The 21,641-nt window shown below is 28.0% G+C and overlaps 1 protein-coding gene and 1 pseudogene across 1 annotated transcript; one reads left to right on the top strand and one right to left on the bottom strand.

Moving 5' to 3' along the window:
- Positions 1-619: 619 nt before the first annotated feature.
- LOC112785514 (rhodanese-like domain-containing protein 10) lies at positions 620-2,559 on the bottom strand (annotated as a pseudogene).
- A 14,915-nt stretch (positions 2,560-17,474) lies between these two features.
- On the top strand, positions 17,475-20,489 carry LOC112784117 (GDSL esterase/lipase At5g14450). Its single transcript, XM_025827235.3, has 5 exons — positions 17,475-17,866; positions 18,097-18,303; positions 18,386-18,561; positions 19,048-19,321; positions 20,077-20,489. Exons 1-5 carry the CDS (start codon positions 17,620-17,622, stop codon positions 20,322-20,324), a joined length of 1,152 nt encoding a protein of 383 aa, XP_025683020.1. The 5' UTR covers positions 17,475-17,619; the 3' UTR covers positions 20,325-20,489.
- The last annotated feature ends 1,152 nt before the right edge of the window (positions 20,490-21,641 follow it).

Raw genomic sequence — 21,641 nt, 5'->3', positions numbered from 1 at the left:
TTTGTTATTTTTAATTAAAATCACACAAAAAATTATTTACTCAGTGTCATAATAAATAATATTTTTAAATTTAAATAATTTATTAATTAGTTTATATTTATTATTTTATATATTTAAAAATTTATTAAAAAATATTAATATAATTAATATTATAACAAAAAATTTTAATTTCAAAAAAATGTATAATTTTTTTTTAGAATAAATAGATCATTGACAAATAAATTTTTAACCAATTTTATGTTAAAATAATGTCGTTTTAATTAAATGAATAGTGATTTATAAATAAGTTTTAGACTAACTTGGATTTAAAGACAAATTAGTTCTTGTCTGTTGGATAGAAATTGATTTGATAGAAATTGATTTTTCGCGCTGTCATTAGGAGAAAAGGATATTGGTCGAGTTGGTACTTTACTCAAGAAGATTATGACGATTATTGCTAAGAAAAATATATGGAACCAACTCCAAATCAGTCAAGAATGGAATAACTTAATTAATTATAAATATAGTAATTAGTTTTATTTATTTATGATTTAAAATATTGGTTATTAAATGTTTCACCACATTCAAATTAGGAGGAGATATGTTCAGTATCATTACAACATGAATCACGAAAACTGATTCAATTAGCTTCTGTCTTTTCACCCTCCTTCACTTCAAATGCCTAAAACATAATAAATCAAAAAACAGATTCAGAACCATCTAATTTACAAAGAAAAGAAACATCCTAATACCTAACATAAGCATCATCCACGTAAAGATTTTGAATTCATCAAAAAACATTTGGCTAATTTTTTGCTAAAACCATCTTAGTTTCCTAGCATTATATGATGCAGTTGTATTAACAAGCGTAGCAATTGCGAGCACAATTTAAAACCACGAAATATCTACAAAACTACAAATTCATAATCCGAATGGATTAGCCTTACAAGATAAAAAAAATACAAGGTACAAATGCTTGATGTTGTATTAAAACATATATGCTAATGGTTTATCATCATTTACCCACTGCTTGCAACTTCTCTGTTCCTTCGATTGCAGGGAAGTCGTCGTCCTTTGATCGCCTCAAGTCCCCGGCTAACCATCCCAGATTTCTGTAGCCTCCATTCTACAACTTTGAAGCTGCTGCCATTCACCTGAATCACTCACCAAAACCAACAATGGTTTAGCTTCAATGCCATGATCAACTTGTTAGTTCTGCTTGTTGAGTTTTTCTTTTTTTTTTTTAAAGTGATTGTTCACGTAAAAAAATTTTCGTAAAAGATAATTTGATATATTAGACTAAAATATTTAATAATATGCATCAATAGATCTTAATTATATTTACATGAAGACATTTTATGTTAGTAGTCAACTAGTCATTATGTAGCTATAAATAAAAAGGAAAAAAAAGTTCTATGTCTAAGTCTAACTACACTGCTTAATACGATATATGTCAAAATTTCACCTATAATCTTCACACAATGATAATCACCATATTGTAAACCCAAGATACCAATCAATAATAGTCTATTATATTATAAAAAAAAATGTTGAGTACCATCAAATTTAGTAACAGATTTATTAAAAAAATTTGTCAATAACATGTTTATTATTGGAATAAAACCGACGACAATGATCACGTCAATTTTTTCTCTAATTATTACCACAAATTTATTGCCAGAAAACTTAATCTCATGATAATTTTATTATCCGACAATTTTATTGTCAAATTTACCGATAATTCCGTTGGTAAATTCACTGTCAATGTCCGACGCTAAATCCAACGATATTAAGCGTTTTATGGTGGTGTTAATAATTAGATTTATTACTATATAAACGGATACTAATTCTCAAAGTTACTAAATGAACAAAAAGTATTAATCACGAAATTAAATTAACATTAGCAAGTTCATCTAGCTAGATACACTAACCTTAATTCCTCGATCTCTACAAGCCACAAGAACCTTGGTACCGGAATAGCCACTTCAACTTGACCAAGAAACTCAGGCCGGGTTCAGCGTAGTTAGATGTTGACCAGTCCACAATCCAATATAACCAAAATGCACCATTTTAAGTAATGTTACAGGGCTGTTATCTGTGTCTTCAACAAATATTGGTGCGCGTGCACAGACCCAACAACACGTGCCTTCTCTGTCTCCCGTGTTGGCCTAACATCAAGGAGAAGAAACCTCTGTTCATGGCAACTGAAGCATCTTTGGGAAATATGGTTTTCACGGTAGCAGATTCTATGAGCTTCCTAGCACTTACAGAAGTGGTGGTTGAAAGTAAACCCGCTAAATTAATAAATATTTAGTTAATAAATTAATTATTATTTAAAAAAATTAAAAAAATTAATTTTTATAATTTAGAAGAGTAGAAATATTAAAAATACGAATTTTAACACTAATTTTAAAAATTTTAGTCCAAAATTAGACCAATAAACCGAATCAGACGAACCGGCCCACTCCCATAACTTAATCTATGTTTAAAAGCTTGATTCAGCATTTCCTCCCCTTTGAAATTTAAGAAAAACGCTGAGTGAGAGGAGAAGAGCTTCGATAAAAATACCGTAACCTTCATTCTAATTTTAATTTTACGTAACTTTCAATCCAGAATTTCGATTGACGAGCTGTTAGCGACTACGTATTCGTCTCAAATTTTTTTTTACTTCTATCGGAATAAAGTAGTAAGAAAGTGGCGTTTCTCTTCCAGTTCTCTCTCTCCCCAATTTCGTGATTTTAGGGTTTGGGTATTGAGGAACTGAATGGTTTTGATGGTTTAGGTGAACTCTAGCAGCGGATAATCACTGGGTTTTATCCAATAGAGTCGTGGGTAAGGTAAGGAACTGTTAAAACCTTCTGAATCATTGAATTAGTGAACTCTATGATGATTATAGTGATATTGTGTGAAATAGATTGTGTTCTGGTTAATTTGGAGTTCAATTGGGCAGTTTGGAACGAAATCCGAGTAATTAAGTTTAAAGAATTGACGTTTAGAGGCTTGGAGCTTGTGAAAGGAAAGGTTTTTGAGGTGTTCCGAGCCTAGAGAGGAATCGGCTAAGGTATGTTTTGATTTTTCGTAGTTAATATTTAATGTCACGTGAAAACTTAGGCTAGAAGACCTCAAGTTAGGAATGAATTGACGATGATATTGAGTCTATTTGTTGACCCTCTGTCGCAAGATGTGACCGGGTATTTTAACTCCTCAGATTCTCCCATGGGCATGCATATATATGTGGATATTGAATATTATATTTGAGATTGGAGTTTGACTTCTTGGAATATTATTGAGTTTAGAGTTTGACTCCATGGAATATTATATTATTAAGTTTGGAGTTTGACTCCATGGATATTATTTTTGAGCTTGGGGATGCGCGCACAGAGGGACTGTCCAATGGTTAACTACCAGGACATGTCGGGTTGGCTGTATAACCGACAGATGAGACTCATCAGCCGTAGGACAGGCATACATTATTTGCATTTTTTGTTTTGTTTGAGTGTGCATTGTTTTGGTTTGCTTAACTGCTTAACTATGCTTATCTGCTATTTATTCTACATGCTGTAATTGCTTCTCTATCTATGTTTTCCTTACTTGAATTGTATGTGCATATTTTCTAAGAGACCCCTCTTGGCGGAGGTGTGAGAGGGGGTTGCCCCACCGGTGATTTAGAAGATTGGAGGAGATAGAAAGCGAAGTATTAGGTTAAGGTTAGATTTAGAACTTGAATACTACTTTAGATAACTTACCTAATTTTCTGGTTTAGTTGGATCTTTAAGCTGAAATCTGAGTGTCGAAATTCTAGGAATGCCTCTGGCTTTTCCGAGGCCTTTTATATTAAATATGCAGGCACCTTTACCATGCTGAGAACATTCGGTTCTCATTCCATATATATTTTGTTGTTTTTCAGATGTAAGTCGAGAGGCACCTCGTTGAGCGTCTGGAGACCCTCCTTACAAGCAAAGAACTATCTTTTGGACTGTTATATTTTGTTTTAGGCTATGTATATATGTTTATAGAATCTTCGCATGTATATTTTGTGTTTTGTCCCTCTTAGAGGTTGACTTGGAGATATAGGTGTTTATTTTGTAGTTTGAGTTTTATTTCGGGTTATATATATAAAATTATATACTCTAGTTGGCCTTTGCTTCACAGGTCGAGTCTGGAGTTTGATATTTGTGTTTTGGAACTCTGATATGTATATATGTTTTTAGCTTTCTTTTGATTTTACCTATCCGTTCTACGAATATCTATGCGAGTGTGATACGATTTTCTGTTTATCGTTTTTGTTTAGCTAACTCTTCAAGGCTCCTAGATATGATTTCTTTCAACTATATTTATGTACGTATCTTTTCTTTTAGAGGCCGTAATACCTTGTCACCTCTACTTTACGACTTAAGCATAAGGCTCTGTGTGGTAAGATGTTACATTGAAAATGTTGTTGCATTGTTGAAGACATGGAACCTTGGTGTTCTTGGTGGTTGTGTCTTTGTGATTCTTCACCATGAATGTTTTGAACACGTGGTACAATTGATGAGTTGCCACGTTCTTCCTATTTCTATCTCTCTGATGAATCTTGAAGGTGTGTTTGTTATGTTGAAGCTTGAAGGATTTGATTTGGACATGATAACATTATTAATAATATGTAGAGGACCATTACCATGGCCATTGGCTTTCTAAGGTTTCTTTTTTGTCTCTTTGCAACTTGCATTTCTATCTTTCTATCATTAACTTGGATAAGAGTTGGAGATGTTTTCTCTACAAAGGCCATAAGAAAATAATAATTCTTAATGTTGTATATGTATATGAGTTTAATTTTGATAAAATCCTTCTTTTTCGACCATAATTTACGAGTTAATCTATCAAAAAGTTTTGATAAAAAGTTTTTAAGCTCACAACTAGAGGTATGTAGGTCGAGTAGGATCGGATTTTTTTTTATTGAAGAGAAATTTTATACGTAGAAAAATTTCAAATGAACTTAAACTTAGTTTGATAAAAAAAAATTTTTTTAAATAATTTTAAAAAAAAGCTAACTTTTGAAATATAGTTAAAAGTTATAGTATCTATATGTAATAAATCAAACTAAAAATAATTTTCAATAAGCACAAACAATAATAAGTATATTTGATAAAATAATTTTTAAAATTTAAAAGACCATAGATAAACATAAATATAAAAGAAAAAATATATATTTATTAATATACGATGTTATATTATATTACTTTTTAATTTTGATAACCATACTTCAATTTTAAAAAAGTCTCTTTAATAGTTTAGGTGTTTTTAAAATCACTCTTGATTTTTAAAAACTACAAGTACAGATACATAAAAAACGAGATGTTTTAGTTGTTGAAAAATATAAACACCTTTCTAAAAAATTTTACCAACCCAAATATTAAAAAAAAGTATTAGATCTAAATCTAAAAGTAAAAAAAGACCATCTTAACAATATGCTGATGAGAGTCCAAGTTTCGGTCATAATGAATCTTAACAAATATGGCATAGAGATATGAGTCTAAAACTCTTTATTTCTTTGATTTATACAGAAAATGCTGTAACAACGTGGGATATCTTTTCCTCTTCTTCGACTGTCTATTTTTCAAATCCAAAAAAAAAAAAAAAAAAAATACTTTCCTTTATTTATCTTCTTCTTGAATATTAAGAATGAATATGCACTATCATGTTCAAATCATTTATAATAGAGACACAAAATACCATAACAAGAACACAAATACTACAAAAGAGGAGAAATACACTACTAAGGGGTTATTAGATTTGAAACAATTAAATAGATAAAAAAACAGAATAGCAAACAAAAAATCAAAACGAAAAACAAAAAAATAGGAAGAGGGAGGAAGCAGAATGGGAGATAGAACGAGGAAGGAAGAGAGAGATGAGAACAAGAGAAAGGTGGGTTTAATTGGGTCAACTCCAACATATAGTATATATAATTTTATAAATTTTTTTATAATAAATTAATAAAATTTTATATTTAAAGATTAAATTTAATCACTATTATATAATATAAACCAAAATAATTATTTTAAAGCAAAAAGAACATAACATAATATAAAAATTGTTAATTGAATTATATAAATATAATATTTTATATTATTACTAATTTTACCATAAAGTATATATTTTAGTTATAAATAAATATAATTTTGGTGAATCTAGAGGGATAGGACCAAGAGACAAGAAGTCTTGGTGGTAGAATGCGAGTGTACAAGAAAAAATAAAGGCAAAAAGATAAGGCGGTTAAGAAAGAAACAAAAGTGGCTGTAAGCGAAGCAAGAACAAAAGCATATAAGGGTCTCTACCAGTCCTTAGGTACGAAAGAAGGAGAAAATGTATATATAGAATCGCAAAGAGCCATGAAAGAAGAACGAGAGACTTGGATCAAGTTAAGTGCATAAAGGATAAAGACGGGGAGGTGTTGACCCAAGAGGAGAAGATCGAAAGGTGGAAGAGCTACTTCTACGAGTTATTTAATGAAGGACAGAAGACTCTTCCGAGCCTTGGTCGGTTATGCACGAGGGAATAAGATCAAAACTTCGACTACTATCGAAAGATTCGAGACTTCAAAGTAAAAGAGGTTCTAAAGCGGATGAAAAATGGTAGGGCAGTAGGACCCAATAATATCCCGTTTGAAGTTTGGAAGGACCTTGGAGAGAAAGACGTCAATTAGTTAACCAAGTTTTTTAATGAGATTTTAAGGTCTAAGAAGATGTCAGATGAGTGGAGAAAGAACACCTTAGTACCTATCCACAAGAATAAATGGGATATACAAACTTGCGAAAACTATAGAGGGATCAAGTTCATGAGTCATACCATGAAGTTATGGAAAAGGGTGATAGAATGGAGGCTAAGACAAGATACATAAGTAACTGAGAATCAATTTAGTTTTATGCCAGACAATCCACCACTGAAGCGATATAACTGTTAAGAAGGATGATGGAGAGGCATCGTAGTAATAAAAATGATCTACATATGGTGTTTATTGATTTGGAAAAAGCATACGATAGGGTGTCAAGAGAGGTCTTATGGAAGGTTTTAGAAAAGAAGAGAGTAAGGATCTTATATATTCGTGCAATTAAAAACATGTATGATGGGGCTACAACTAGTGTGAAGACTCAAGATGGTGTGACAGAGAAATTTCCTATTGGTATAGGATTACACCAGGGATCATCTTTAAGTCCATTCCTTTTCATATTAGTCTTGGAGGTACTCACAGAGCATATCCAAGAGCCTGTACCATGGTGCATACTTTTTGCCAATGATATCATCCTTATAGAAGAGTCAAGGGAAGACCTAAATAAGAAGTTGGAGTTATGGAGAGAAGTTCTAGAAGTGTATGGTTTGCGCATAAGTCATAGCAAGACGGAATATATGGAATGTAAGTTTGGCCTGCGAAAGAAAAACCCTAATATAGAGCTGACAATTGGAGATAACATCCTACAAAAGGTGAAGAGTTTTAAGTATCTTGGGTGCATCATACAGGATAATGGATAGATTGAACATGACGTAAATCATAGGATCCAAGCAGGTTGGTCAAAATGGCGGAGTGCGTCTGGTTTTATATGTGACAAAAAGTACCTTTAAAACTTAAAGGTAAATTCTATCGCACTGCTATCAGACCGGCTATACTTTATGGTAGAGAATCTTGGGCAGCCAAAGAAGAGAACAAACATAAGCTAAGTGTGGCAAAGATGAAGATGTTGAGATGGACGAGTGGTCATACACGATTGGATAGAATAAGGAATGAAGATATAAGAGAGAGGGTTGGAGTAACATCTATAGTGGAAAAGATGGTAGAATCGCGTCTCAGTTGGTTTGGACATGTGAGAAGAAGACCGGCACCCAATCAAGATGGTGGATAAGATGGAAGATGGACAAAGAGTGAAAGGTAGAGAAAGACCTAAGAAGACCATCCATAAGATGGTCAAACGAGATCTACATGTAAACGGTCTCTTTATAGACATAATACATAATAGAGCTCAATGACATTGTTTGATTCATGTAGTTAACATCATTTAGTGGGATAAGGCTTTGTTATTATTATTATTGGTCCTAGCCATATTTATTCCAAACATGATTTAAATCTAACTCAAATTACATTGTGTAAACATAAAAAATTCAAAGCCAAAAAATATACTTTGAGTTTGTGCTGAATTTCAAGTCAAGACCGATATTAAACACTCTTATTTATAACATATCAAAATTAAAGTTAGCTATATTATATATCATCATCAATATTAAAATGTTATATAAATAAAAAAATTAATAATTATATATTTATGCATATTTATATGTATTTTATAATTTTTAAAATAATAATTAATTACTAAAATAATTAAATATTTTGTAATAAAACAAATAAACGTTTCAAAACAAAATAATCATATATTTTATGAATATAAAGAGATCATACATTAATTAGCAACCAGGTTATAATAAGCTCATACAAAACCTTTTTAAATTATGTTATTTTGAGACTATGTTATTAGGTGTTGTGTTTTAGTTTTGGGAAATTTAATTATCATTGATGATACTTTAGACATCATTTTTAATGTATTATAGCAGTTAATATTACTGCTACTTAAATACTATGATTAATTACTATGACTTTTAGTTAATATGTTTATGATGGTTTATCAGTAATTAAAAGAAGGGGGTTGAATCTTAGTCCCTTTTTGTTGTATACTACTTGCTGCTTTTTTAAAATGCTTTAGGAGATTTTTCTACTTTTTGTCTCGTCACAAGTCAAGAGATATTTTCTTTTTGTCTCGTAACCAATGAGGAGATATTTTTTATTTTTGTCTCCTATGAACAGAACCAGAAATTGAGTAGAAGAGAGAGAGAGGATCACACCCAGAAGTATCTTGGTTCAGCTGCTAAGTGCAGTGCAGCCTACATTCAGTCTTCATCACAATAATGATAGAATTTCACTATAATCAAACACATTACAGACACCAATTCTTCCTAGGAACTACCCTTCCTATCCGGGACAAGTCCAGAATCTATCCCCAATCCTGAACTTGACTTGGTCACCTACCAAGCTTTCAACTGCTAAGTGCTAACCCAACTTGTAAGGGGATTCCCACAGAAAGAGGACCTCTAGGACATCTATGACTTTTTCTTTTAATTTTGTATACTCTGTCCAGGGACGGACCCAAGCATAACAATGAGGGGGCACTTGCCCCCATGATGTTTTTAATTTTTGTTTTAAAAAATATAGTTATATATAATATACTCCCACTTCAAATTTTAAATGACCCCACTACAAATAAAATAAATTCAATTAGCTAAAGTTTTAAATTTATTTTTTTATTTTTTTTTATTATTTTGACTATTATTTAACCTAATCAAATATAATTATTGTACCGTCAATTCTTTATTCTCTTAAATCCTCTTCTTATTTTTATATTTTTAACCTTCTTTTTCTATTCCTTGTCTAATGGTCATCTTCTCTTCATCAAAAAGTAAATTTTAAATTCTCCAATTTTTTATATAGTTCTCCATGACTCTATGTATCTTTCAATTTTATTATTTTTCTTTTTGATATTTTCAATTGCAATTTTTAATTCAAACAATTATAGTTTAGGTATCAATCTAATATTTTATTTTTTTTGTGACTTTATATATTTTATTTTATTCTCGATTTATTCATTCTTATTATTTATTTTTTATCTTTTGTTCTATTATATGTACCTATGTTACATATAAAATTTTAAAATAAACTGATTAATTTACTAATTTAGAATATATTTTTTATTTTAAAAATAATGATAAAAAATATTTTAATTATAATATATAATTAAACAGATACATAAAATATTTTATCTAACATTATATTAAAATTAAATTAAAAATATATAACAAATTTAATTATTTAAAAAAAATAAAAAAATTGTAAAAATTATGTTTTTATTATTTTATATAAACATATTTTTCATATAAAGACTTAATTTTTCTAGTATTTATATATAATTCTAATTTCAAATTATAAATACTAATGTATCATTAAGCTCTAATATGCCAGTTAATTCAGTCTTTTATTATTAAATGTGTATAAAAAGATTAGTTAGGATAATAAGTTATCTATAATTTAATTAAAATATTTTAATTTTAAATTTTAGAAATAAAAAAATATTTTTTTATAAATTATATATAATACATAGTATTTTAAGAATAAAAGTGTTCACTAATTCTTTTTAATTTTTATATCTCCATATAATTAATAATATTTAACAAAATTTATTATATATATATATATATATATATTTATTTTTTTTTTTGCTCCCACTCCTACAATTTTCTAGGTCCGTCACTGACTCTGCCTTTTTCCGCTCTATGGCTTTTTCATACAAACCTCACTGTTTGCCTTTTTCCATGAGATTCAAGACAGACAAAACTAAACAGAAAAATACAACATGAAACACATTGAAGGAGAAGAACTTCTGTTAGCTTGGGTAGCTATGAGAACTCTGTGCTTTACACTCTTTTCTCCTTACTTCAAACCCTGACTGTTCTCCCTTATTTATAGAAGGGGAAGCCTCCAAGGTTGAAACTGTTGAACCGAGTCAACTTCTTCTTCTTCATGCAAAAATCGGTTCAGCCAAAGAGAAGAGAGAGAGAACCGAATGTCAAAACCAACATGCAATTACCTCAGCTTCATCCATTCTCATCAAACTTCATCAATCCGGGCCTTTCATCTTGACTTGCTCCCCAAGAAGGATTCCTGGGCCTTGATGCTTGACAGCTCCTCCTACTCTTATCTTCTGCCTCTTCCTCCACGTAGCTACAGTAGCTACCTCCTGCAGTGGTTGAGCAAAAGTAGAGATGAGCCATGCTTCCAAGGGATCTTCTTCTCTGGACGAAATGGATTTCTTCCATTTCTGGGTATGGAGAGTTTGAGACTTCCTCACCGCTTCTTACCATAAGTGGCAAAGATCTCAACCACACCCTACTGTGGATCTTCTTTTTCCTAATGCCATCATCATAATGGCATCTTCCTTGCAACTAGCTTCTCTGTACTTTTTACTGATAGCTTGCTTCATCCCTCTTTTCCTGCTAGACAAGACCAAAAGAGAGAGGAGAGAGAACATAGAAAAGCTTGCAATGTAATTAAAGAAGAAAATGAAAATGAGTTAAGTTTACTTACACATGCCTAGTTTCTGCTTTTTTCTTCTGATTACTTGCTTCTACCATCTCCTTCTCTGATAGTGAGGTGACCGAATGCAAAGAGAGAGAAGAGAGAGAAGAGTGAAAAAGCTTTCAAAGGAAATAAAGAAGGAAATTAAAATCAATTACATTCAATTAAAAACCCACTTCCCTTTCCCATGCCTTGTAAGGTGTAGAGCATTAAAAGCAATCAAATCAATGTATCATTTCTCTCTCATATTACTAAGGCACTTAATTAAATTTGAATTCCATCACCCATAGAGAATGACATCCGTGGAAAGCATGCTTTCAATTAGAATTTGGATTCCACTAAAGTAAATGGGTAACGAAGCATGCTTGAGATCCTTAGACTTCATTCTTTGATTTATCAACTTTGGTTTATGGGCTTTTGATTTGGACTTAACTCAATCTCAAAATTTAGCTACTTATATTTGAATTAATTTTGCCCAAGACTGAATTTTCTTTAATGATCTATTTGGGCTTGTGATTTGGACCAATTTAGTTTTTTTTTTTATTTCAAAGTACACTCACTTATATTAATTTTGCACATGACTTGATTAATAACAAGTGGGACTCATATTGCCTTTTGACCCAATATAAAATCTGTACACTAACAAACACATTAAACAACTTATTGAAAGTAAATAACAATTTAATAATTTAATAATATTTGATCATCAAATTAGATATTAGTTTTCTAAACTCATCAATTTAAAGTTTGTTTCAGTTTAATTATTTTAGTATATTACAACAGTTAATTTATTACAGTGATTAATATGTATAGCCAATGAGTTAACATATTTTATAATATGCATATTTCATTTTCTAATTTAAAAGCACAGCTTCTACAATAGATATAGTTCATCATTTCATTGCAAATAAATATATCTCACTTTACATATTATCTCATATTTTAATTACTACTTTCTCTCCAATAGATCATAATCTACACATACAAGGTCAATTAGAACAACAACGATAGATAAAACAAGATTCTACATTTTTAAAATTCTAATTTTAACTTTAGCTGTATTAATTTTTTATTCCAGATTGATCTTCCAATGCTCTTCATTGAGTAGTTTCATTTTTTTCAATTATGTCATCATCTTCACTTATGTCTCTCCATAAAAATAAACCACATTATTTCTTTCTAACAATCTGAAACAAAAAAAAAATCATAAAAAAAAATTAAGAGAAAGAACAATGCAAAATTAAGAATGGACATTCAACTAACTTACATTATAATTAGGACATCTATAAAATGATTTTTCTAAATTTGTATTTGTACGAGACCAACGAAAAATGAGTCGTATCCCACAACCACACCATTGCAAAATTTTTTTTCTGTCATGATATGCGTTCTTCACCCAGTTGCTATGTGAACGAGATCTACTAGAGCTTTGAAAAGCTTCGCTGTTGCTCCTCAACATCCTCCCTAACTCACCAAAAACGGTTCACTTTGGGAGATTTGGAGCACTTTCTAGATTTTAAAGTTCAAATTCAACATTCATAAGGGGCTAAATTGATGCATATAAGAATTTTGCCACGTCTTTAAAAGTGTCAGATGTCAATTAAACGTGACACGACACGTCAGCGTTTTGGTGCCCGAGATGGACGGAAGGTTTAATTACTAAATTGTGTCAGAGGTCAAATTTTAAGAGTCATTTTGAGTATTAACTCTACTTTCTACACCTATATCAAAGCAAATAAAACACCTTCTTCTTTTGTTCATAAATTAAAACATAATACGGTAATTCATAATATGAGTGTCTACTCTTCTTACTCGTGATTTCTAATATAAATAGACAAGTCAATCTATTTAGGCCGAACATATTTAAGTCTATAGATTAATCGAGTTAAGTTAAAATATATGTTAAGTCATAAATCCCAAAAAAAAAATGTGTAGTTCAAAATATGTAGTTAATTTGTGTCTTAGTGACACATTTAAAATATATAATAATAATTTTTTTAAAAAATTAATGTATTTAATATATTAAAATATAAAAAAATATTTTTTAATAATTTTTATAAAATATTTTTTAATAGTATTTTTAATTTATATTTTTAAAACACAAATTAAAATAAACCCAAGTCCAAAATATATAGTTAACAAGTATGTATGTCATTGTCCGTATAAAGTAGGTTGAGTTCTAGTTGATAGGCAGGGACGGGTGAGTAGTGGCCTCGACCTCCCAAAATTTTAAAAAGTTATACTTATATATGAGATATGTGTTTAAAAAATAAAAAAAATATTATCTAATTTAGTAATTTTATATGTATTATTTTTTATTATGTGATAGATTTATGTCTTAATTATTAAATTCACTAATATTTTTTATTTGACTAATTTAATATCATACCCTCAAATCTTTATACCTTTTAAATTAGTTTTTATATAATAATCTCTATATTTATTTAAAAAAATCATTTATTTTTTATATTAATAATGACTTACGTAGTTATATTTTAGTAATCACATTATGTATTTTAAATATTCTTTTTTTTAAAAAAAAATACTCATTTTTCTTCTAAATTTCTGTTGTTAAAATTTTTTTATAAAAATATCTTATATCTTGTATTCTATAAGGGTACTGTGTCTTTCAAACAATTAATCATTTATAATTTATTTTTAAATTTTTTAAAATTTTTAAAAGAATTTATTTTAATTCATATGTGATAATTTTTAACTAAATACGCTATAACTTATTAGTATTTTATAATTTTATAATGTACTATTGATATTGTTATATTTTTTTATGTAATATTAAAAATAAAGTTATGAAAAAAATTTATAATTATATATATTTATATTTTTTGATAAATCTTTTACAAAATTAACTCTAATAATTATATATTAATTATTTTTATAAAATAAAAAAAATTATCTAAAATTCAACCCCTTTATATTAAATTTTTTGGATCCATCCCCACGGGGTTTCGATTTTTCTCCCAAGAAGAGAGCTTGCATGCGTTTCTGCCAAATTTGGGGAGCAATCTTCGCCCACTAGAGCCGTCATCAACTTTCATTCTCTTCTAACCATCATTGTTTCTATTTTATATTTAAAAAAAAAAAAACATTGTCTCAAAATTTATGCCATTAGCTTGCCATAGTTAAGCTGCTACTAGAGCCGATATCATCAAGGACCTCATCAGTTCAGCTTTATCAACCCAAGACCAGGTTTCTGCATTGAGATCCCGGCAGCTATCAACTCTCATGACTGACAAATATAATTTGTAGCAGTTTTTAATTTGCTTAGTGGCCTCATTATAGTTAAAGGTATCTTTTTTTTTTTGTGTCTACTATAGTTAGAGGTATTTGAACATACCATGATTGATTATTGGTTGCACCTTTTTACAAACATTAATTAATTGCGCAAAAAATATGAAATAATTAATATAATTCATTATGAGCATGGAAAACGGGCATTTATAGCTTTTTTTTCTAGGACAGCTCAGCCGCATTTGCTTCGATTTTATTGTATAATAATCTTCTAATTATTAATTAATTAGTTTTGAATATGAATAAATACTTAATCTGATCTTTGTCTATTTAAAAAAAAAGATAATTTTTATTTAAAAAAAGATATTTTAACAAAATTATTTTAAGATAATATAATTTTTTTGTTGAAAATTTTATTAAATAATAATAAAAATAAAATTTATGAAAATTTTATTTATAATTTGTGGAAGGTTTTAAACTTCTACAACTATTAATAAGTTGGATTTTAAAAAATGTTTTTATTAGTGATAATTGAATGGAAAATGACCATTACCAAAAATAATATCACAAGAAGAAAAAATAATTAATACACACAAAAAAAGAAAAAAGAATTGTGATGTTGATGGGGTTAATTTTTTTTTTACCCAAGATATGAGACTCGAATCTGCAACCTCTTAATTGAGTATGAGGAGTCTATGCTATTTGAGCTATTACTCATTGGCTTGTTGTTAGTGTTAATACTAGTAAAAAGATAACAATAACTGAAATAATAGAAATAAAAATTATAACTAAGATATAAGAAAAATGATAATATTAGTAATGGTAGTTGGTCTTATTATAAAAAAAACTTAATAAAAATTTTATAATACTAATTTCTGTTACTATTTAATAATTATTTTAATAAAAAAATTATACTATTTTAATATAATATAATTATATTATATTATCTCAAAATAATTTTATTAAGAATAGAAATATTATTTTTTTTAATAGAAATCACTTTTTGTTCTTAAAAAAAACAACAACCGGTTTGATTGTTTACTCTTTGATCAGTGCATCTAACCATTGAGAATGAGCAATTATTAAAAGTAATTTGATATTTTTCTTTGATCAATGCTTTGTTTAATTATAGTTTGGGACAAAACAGAGACAACTAAAAAAAAAAAAAAAAGAAAGAAAGAAGAGTACTTCTGGAATACATAAAAAAAAAAAGTGCTTCTGGACAAAATTTTTTTTTTAAACAAGGTTATTTTTAAGTGATTATTTTTAGATATTCGTAAGAAAAATAAATTAATATTTAAATATCATATATAATTTTTTTACTAATATAACGAGATATAATAATATTAAAATATTTTTAAAAGTAAAAAAATTTAAAAATAATAATGAAAATTTAAAAATGAATTTTTTTAATATTTTCACTTTTATTTAAAATAAATTTTAAACATGCTAAAAGCCTCAAAAACAATTACTAAAAGAATAGTTTTTCTTATATACTGCCCAAACATACACTTTTTTTTAGGGGTATATCTAAAACGAGCACAACAATTATGTATTTATTGAATGTACCACATTTATATAAACCATTAGATTTGATTAGTTGAAAATCAAAGACTAATATGAAAGAAGAACATTGATGAACTCTAATAAATACAGAATATCCTAGTACATAAATAAATGTTTTAAATGACAATACTTTAAATGGTAACAGAATCTTTTATTGTTAAATAATTAAATATAAAAATATAAATACAAAAATATGAGTATTCTTTATTCAATAAAATTAATTATTATGCAAAAAAACTTTATGATATTAAAAAATTATATTAAAATAAAATTTTAAATTATAACATAAAAATATAAAATAATTAAAATTTTATTTTATATTACTTAACAAATAATTAGATTATTATATTCAAAATGATATTATTATATAAAATAGTTTTTCATTAAAATATTTTAAAAATATAATTTATTTAAAATATTATATATAATACATGAAAATATTAACCTTTTTTATATTTTTCAATTTTTTTAGAAAAACAGAATAGAAATAATATAATTCTAAATACATGCCTATCACATTATATATTTACTTATATTAGTAAGACATAAACTAATTAAACTTACGTATATAAATACAAAAAATAAATATTTTTTGTTTATTAAAATTAACATTTAAAGTTTCATATATATATAATATTTAAAATTATATATTTATAATAGGAATATTTTTTATTTTTATTATTTTCAAGTATTTTTTATGGTTTTAGTTAAATTTTTTATTCTCTAACTCGACTAAATTTATATATATATGAAAAATTAGTGTACAAATGTCATAATATTTTTAAAATAATTTTATTCTTTTTGTATATTTATGTTTTATATTTTTAATTACGTAAGTTTAAATAGTTTAGGTCTTACTAATATAAGTAAATATGTAATATGATAGGCATATTTTTAGAATTATATTATTTATTTTATTTTTTAAAAAAAATTGAAAAAAATAAAAAGGTTAATATTTTCATGTATTATATATAATATTTTAAATAAATTATATTTTTGAAATATTTTGATAAAAAATTATATTATATAATAATATCTTTAATAAAATTAGTTAGTTAATAAATTTTGAATATAATAATCTAATTATTTGTCAAGTAATATAAAATAAAATTTTAATTCTTTTATATTTTTATGTTACAATTTAAAATTTTATTTTAATGAGTTTTTAATATCATAAAAATTTCTTGCATAATAATTAATTTTATTGAATAAAGAATACTCATATTTTTTTATTTATATGTTTTATATTTAATTATTTAAGAATAAAAGATTCTGTTACTATTTAAAGTATTGTGTATTAAAATATTATCATTTAAAATATTTATTTATATATTAGAATATTCTGTATTTATTAAAATCAATACTCTTCTTTTATATTATTTCATTTAATCAAATCTAAATATAAATGTGGTACATCCAATAAACACATAATTATTGTGCCCGATTTAGACATATTTTTTTTAGTACATAAATATAAATTTTCTCTTCTCAGATGATTTTATCATTTAAGATGCTCCACCGACAAAATATTAACATTTCCACATTCCACAATGTGGGAGTGTGGGCTATCTTATAACATTTTGCTTCTCACTCACACTCGCACTTTATATCATTGTGTTCAAGGTAAATCAAAGAGCATGATACATTCATTAGTAGTCTAAGCATCTTTAAAGATGACAATGGGGTTAGGGTTATTGCTTCTTATCTTCTTGCTACCTTGTTACTACTGTGTGAGGGGTGTGGAGCCGGCAAACTCAGCTGCGTGTGCCTTTTCAGCTGTCTATAATTTTGGTGACTCAAACTCTGACACTGGTGGTATATCAGCTGTATTTGTTCCAATCCCACCGCCTTATGGTGAGGGTTTCTTCCATAAGCCTTCAGGAAGAGATTGTGATGGCCGTCTCATCATCGATTTTATTGGTAACTAAACGCTTCTCTTGATTCTAATCTAATTTAATCAAATCAAAGTTTGCAATGTCATGCTTGTTTTGAAACAAGAGGAGTTTTGCTTTTAAGTGATAAGCAAGTTGAGTAAATGTCTTTGGACGAAAACATGAGGCACTGATAAGCAACTTGAGTAAATGGCATTTACCCAATCCAACTTTATAAGTTTAGATTTGTGTTGATTGTACTTGTACTCTACTGTACAGCTGAAAAGCTAAACTTGCCATACTTAAGTGCTTATCTGAACTCCCTTGGAACCAATTATCGGCACGGTGCAAATTTCGCCACCGGTGGATCCACCATTAGAAGGCAGAACGAGACCATATTTCAATATGGGATAAGTCCATTCTCGCTTGATATGCAGATTGTGCAATTCGATCAGTTCAAAGAACGTACCAAACAAATGTATCAAGGTGAAGGAGTGTGAAACTTTTTTATGGGATTTTTTATGATGGCTCATTAGCTTACACTGTTCTTATTTTCTTGAAAATTTAGACAATATCAACTCAGTTGACAAGAGCAGGATTCCGGTACCTGAGGAATTTAGTAAGGCTTTGTACACTTTTGACATTGGCCAAAATGATCTCTCTGTTGGATTTAGGACGATGAACTTCGACCAAATGCGTGCAACCATGCCAGATATAGTCAATCAGTTAGCCAATGCAGTCAAAGTAAGTAGCACCTATTCGAGCTTTTGAGATTTCCTGGTACTCCAACCAACCAACTATAGATAGGTGCTTAACAATTTTGAAAAACAAATTCATACTCTATTATACTCTTAGATAAATATCGTCAATGTGTATGGAATTTTGAATACAATTTTTTACCCTTTGTATAGATATAATGGTTAATATATAAAGAAGTTATCCACCAATCCCCAGTGAGTGGGAAAGAATGACAGAGGATTATAGAAATGCAGTAGAGTACATGGTAGTTGTAGATAGAGTTACTTGTTTGGCCTTTACCCTTTGTTAGTTTATTTTTAGCTCTTGTCATAAGCTTCACTTTTTGTGTTGAACTCTTTCTTCAAACAAAATATATATGTTTTATTAAACTGACAATTATTTTCCGGGGAAAGGAATTACATAACCCCAAGAAATAGATCCTTTTGTTTAATCTGAATGAGTTTTAGGATCTGATTAATAATTATTTTGCAGAATATATATGAAAGAGGAGGGAGGTCGTTTTGGGTACATAACACTGGTCCAATTGGGTGCTTACCAGTGAACCTATTTTATAAGCACAATGTGCCACCTGGCTATTTCGACAAGTATCAATGCGTAAATGATCAAAATCTGATGGCTCAGGAATTCAACAAGCAGCTTAAGGACAGAGTTATCAAGCTCAGGATAGAGCTCCCAGAGGCTGCAATCACATATGTTGATGTCTATGCTGCAAAGTATGGACTAATCAGCAATACCAAAAATGAAGGTATAAAGTCTAATATTTAATAAGAAAGACGCTTTCTAAGTAAATATTTTTCCTTTTTACCTCCCCAACATATCAAGTTGTGGCTAAAACCAGAAATGTTGGCTTTTCCTAAACTTTAGGTAGTAAAGATAAGAATATAATTGATAAAAAAAGAAAGAACTTTTTAATGGTTTTCTACTAGTAGTCATTTTGGATACAACAATGTTATTTGAACAATCAAAAGCTGTCCAGCAATTTCCAGTCAAATTATGATACTAGTTCTCATTCTTCTCTTTTCAGAAGTTATCCATTGTTTTAGAAGTTATTGAAATGAGTAAATACCCAAATTTATCTTCAAGAAATTTCTGATTGAACACTTAGTCCCTTCGTCACTTTCGGTCAAACTTTATACATGTTGGACAAATAAGTTCGTAACAAATTTTATTATATAACAATTAAGTCCCAAAAAAATCACTACAAGACATTAATTCTCTTTCAAAACGACGAAGGGATCGATCTATTCGATAGGTGTAATTCTCAAAAACTTGTAGAGAATAAAAATTTATTGGGAACCAAAACATTCGATTTAGAATTCTTTAAGCACTAATTTGACTATTTATTCTTTTGAAATTTTAAATGAAAAGTAAAAATTATTTGCAAAAAGTTACCAATTAAAGTTAAAGAGAGGAAGAAAACTTGATAATCGTAAAAGTAACATTCCTAATTTGTTGGGTAAATCTATTTCACACAAAATATTTTGTTTTTCTTATTTGCAGGGTTTGATGATCCAATGAAGATTTGTTGTGGGTATCATGTGAATGACACCCACATTTGGTGTGGAAATTTAGGAACAGCAAATGGGAAAGACCTGTATGGAACTGCTTGTGAGAAGCCTTCAGCAGCTGTAAGTTGGGATGGCGTTCATTATGCTGAAGCTGCCAACCATTGGGTTGCTAATCGCATACTTAATGGTTCCTTCACTGACCCACCAATTCCAATTACCCAAGCATGTTACAGGCAGTAGAAGCTTTACTATTTATATATGTTGCCATGTTTGAGTTATTGTTCATTTTGGCAATAATCCATCTATTTATGTTATGAGCATATTCTTATGGGAAAATCATCACATTAGAAATTGCAATAATGTATGAAATAATCTATTCTTGTAATACTAGTAACATTGCAACCAGACTTGGAGATTCTTGAATGTCAAAATGTAGAATGCTCAAATAATAAACGGAATGAAAAAAACTTAGTATAGGAAGATAGCAAAAAATTATTTCAATCTCCACCAAATGTAGAGTCAAGATATGGACTTTGTGATATGGAAAAAACATATAAGGCCTTAGCTATTTTAATTTAGGTAGAAAGATGCAGTTAATTTAATGTGAAGTATTCAATTTGGGTTGACTGAGTACTCAATTCATTCGTTCGTTTAAATAAATGTCGAGATAAAACCTTTAATTGAAAGAGAAATATTATTTTTTACTTGTATGTTTTAGACTTTTAATACACTTTAAAGTATATTTTTCTTTTTTTTAAATATTATTTTAATGCATATTAATTGTATTTGATTCTTCTTCTTAAATTTATTTTTATATAAAAGGAAGTTTGATAATTCGTGTTATGTATGGAATAAAATTGAAATTTAGAATTTAAAATTTGTTAAATTAAAAGAGTGAAATAATTTTAATATATTATGAGTACATTAATAATAATAATCAAAAGAGTGACAATTTACATAACATGTGCTAAAAAGTTATAATCAATAAACTAATTTTAATTTGACAAATTATAAATTTTATTTTACTGTGTACAGTGAGTAATGGATTATTAAATTTATAACTTCTAAATAAATACAAAAAATAAAATATAAAATACATGTATAATTACTTAATTAATAGAAAATGATGATAATTTTTTCTTTCGGTTGTCTATGGTATCTTCCAACCCAACACACCAAAGATTAGTCTGTCGTATATCTTAGTTTTATTTAAGGGTCTATCATTGATAAATGAATTGTTGTATACACAAAGTATAATTTGAACTTCTAATATTTGTTTAAACAAAGTCACCAAAAAAAAATATTTGTTTAAACAAATAAGTATTGTACTCATAGTTGTCAGAATTGAACGATAGTCGCACTGATTTACTGGTTCAATCGATAAATTATTGGTTGAATCAGTTGATTCGATCCCATGTAAATGAAAAATATAAAATAGTCAAAAATTTAAAATTAAAATTTAAAATACATATATTCACTAACATTTTAATATATAAATCTTTAAAATATTTAATATTTATTTTAATAATTATATAAATTCTAACAAAATAAATATAT

This window comes from Arachis hypogaea, chromosome 20 (genome assembly GCF_003086295.3).
Source record: "Arachis hypogaea cultivar Tifrunner chromosome 20, arahy.Tifrunner.gnm2.J5K5, whole genome shotgun sequence".
Taxonomy (NCBI): domain Eukaryota; kingdom Viridiplantae; phylum Streptophyta; class Magnoliopsida; order Fabales; family Fabaceae; genus Arachis; species Arachis hypogaea.
The sequence above is the reverse complement of the archived record's forward strand: the minus strand, read 5'-3'. Positions and strand labels throughout refer to the sequence as shown.

Coding starts and splice junctions, on each gene's coding strand:
- LOC112784117 (XM_025827235.3), top strand. CDS start 17,620: ATGACAATGGGGTTAGGGTTATTGCTTCTTATCTTCTTGCTACCTTGT. Junction 18,304..18,385: donor TACCAAACAAATGTATCAAG/GTGAAGGAGTGT, acceptor TTGAAAATTTAG/ACAATATCAACTCAGTTGAC. Junction 18,562..19,047: donor AGTTAGCCAATGCAGTCAAA/GTAAGTAGCACC, acceptor ATTATTTTGCAG/AATATATATGAAAGAGGAGG.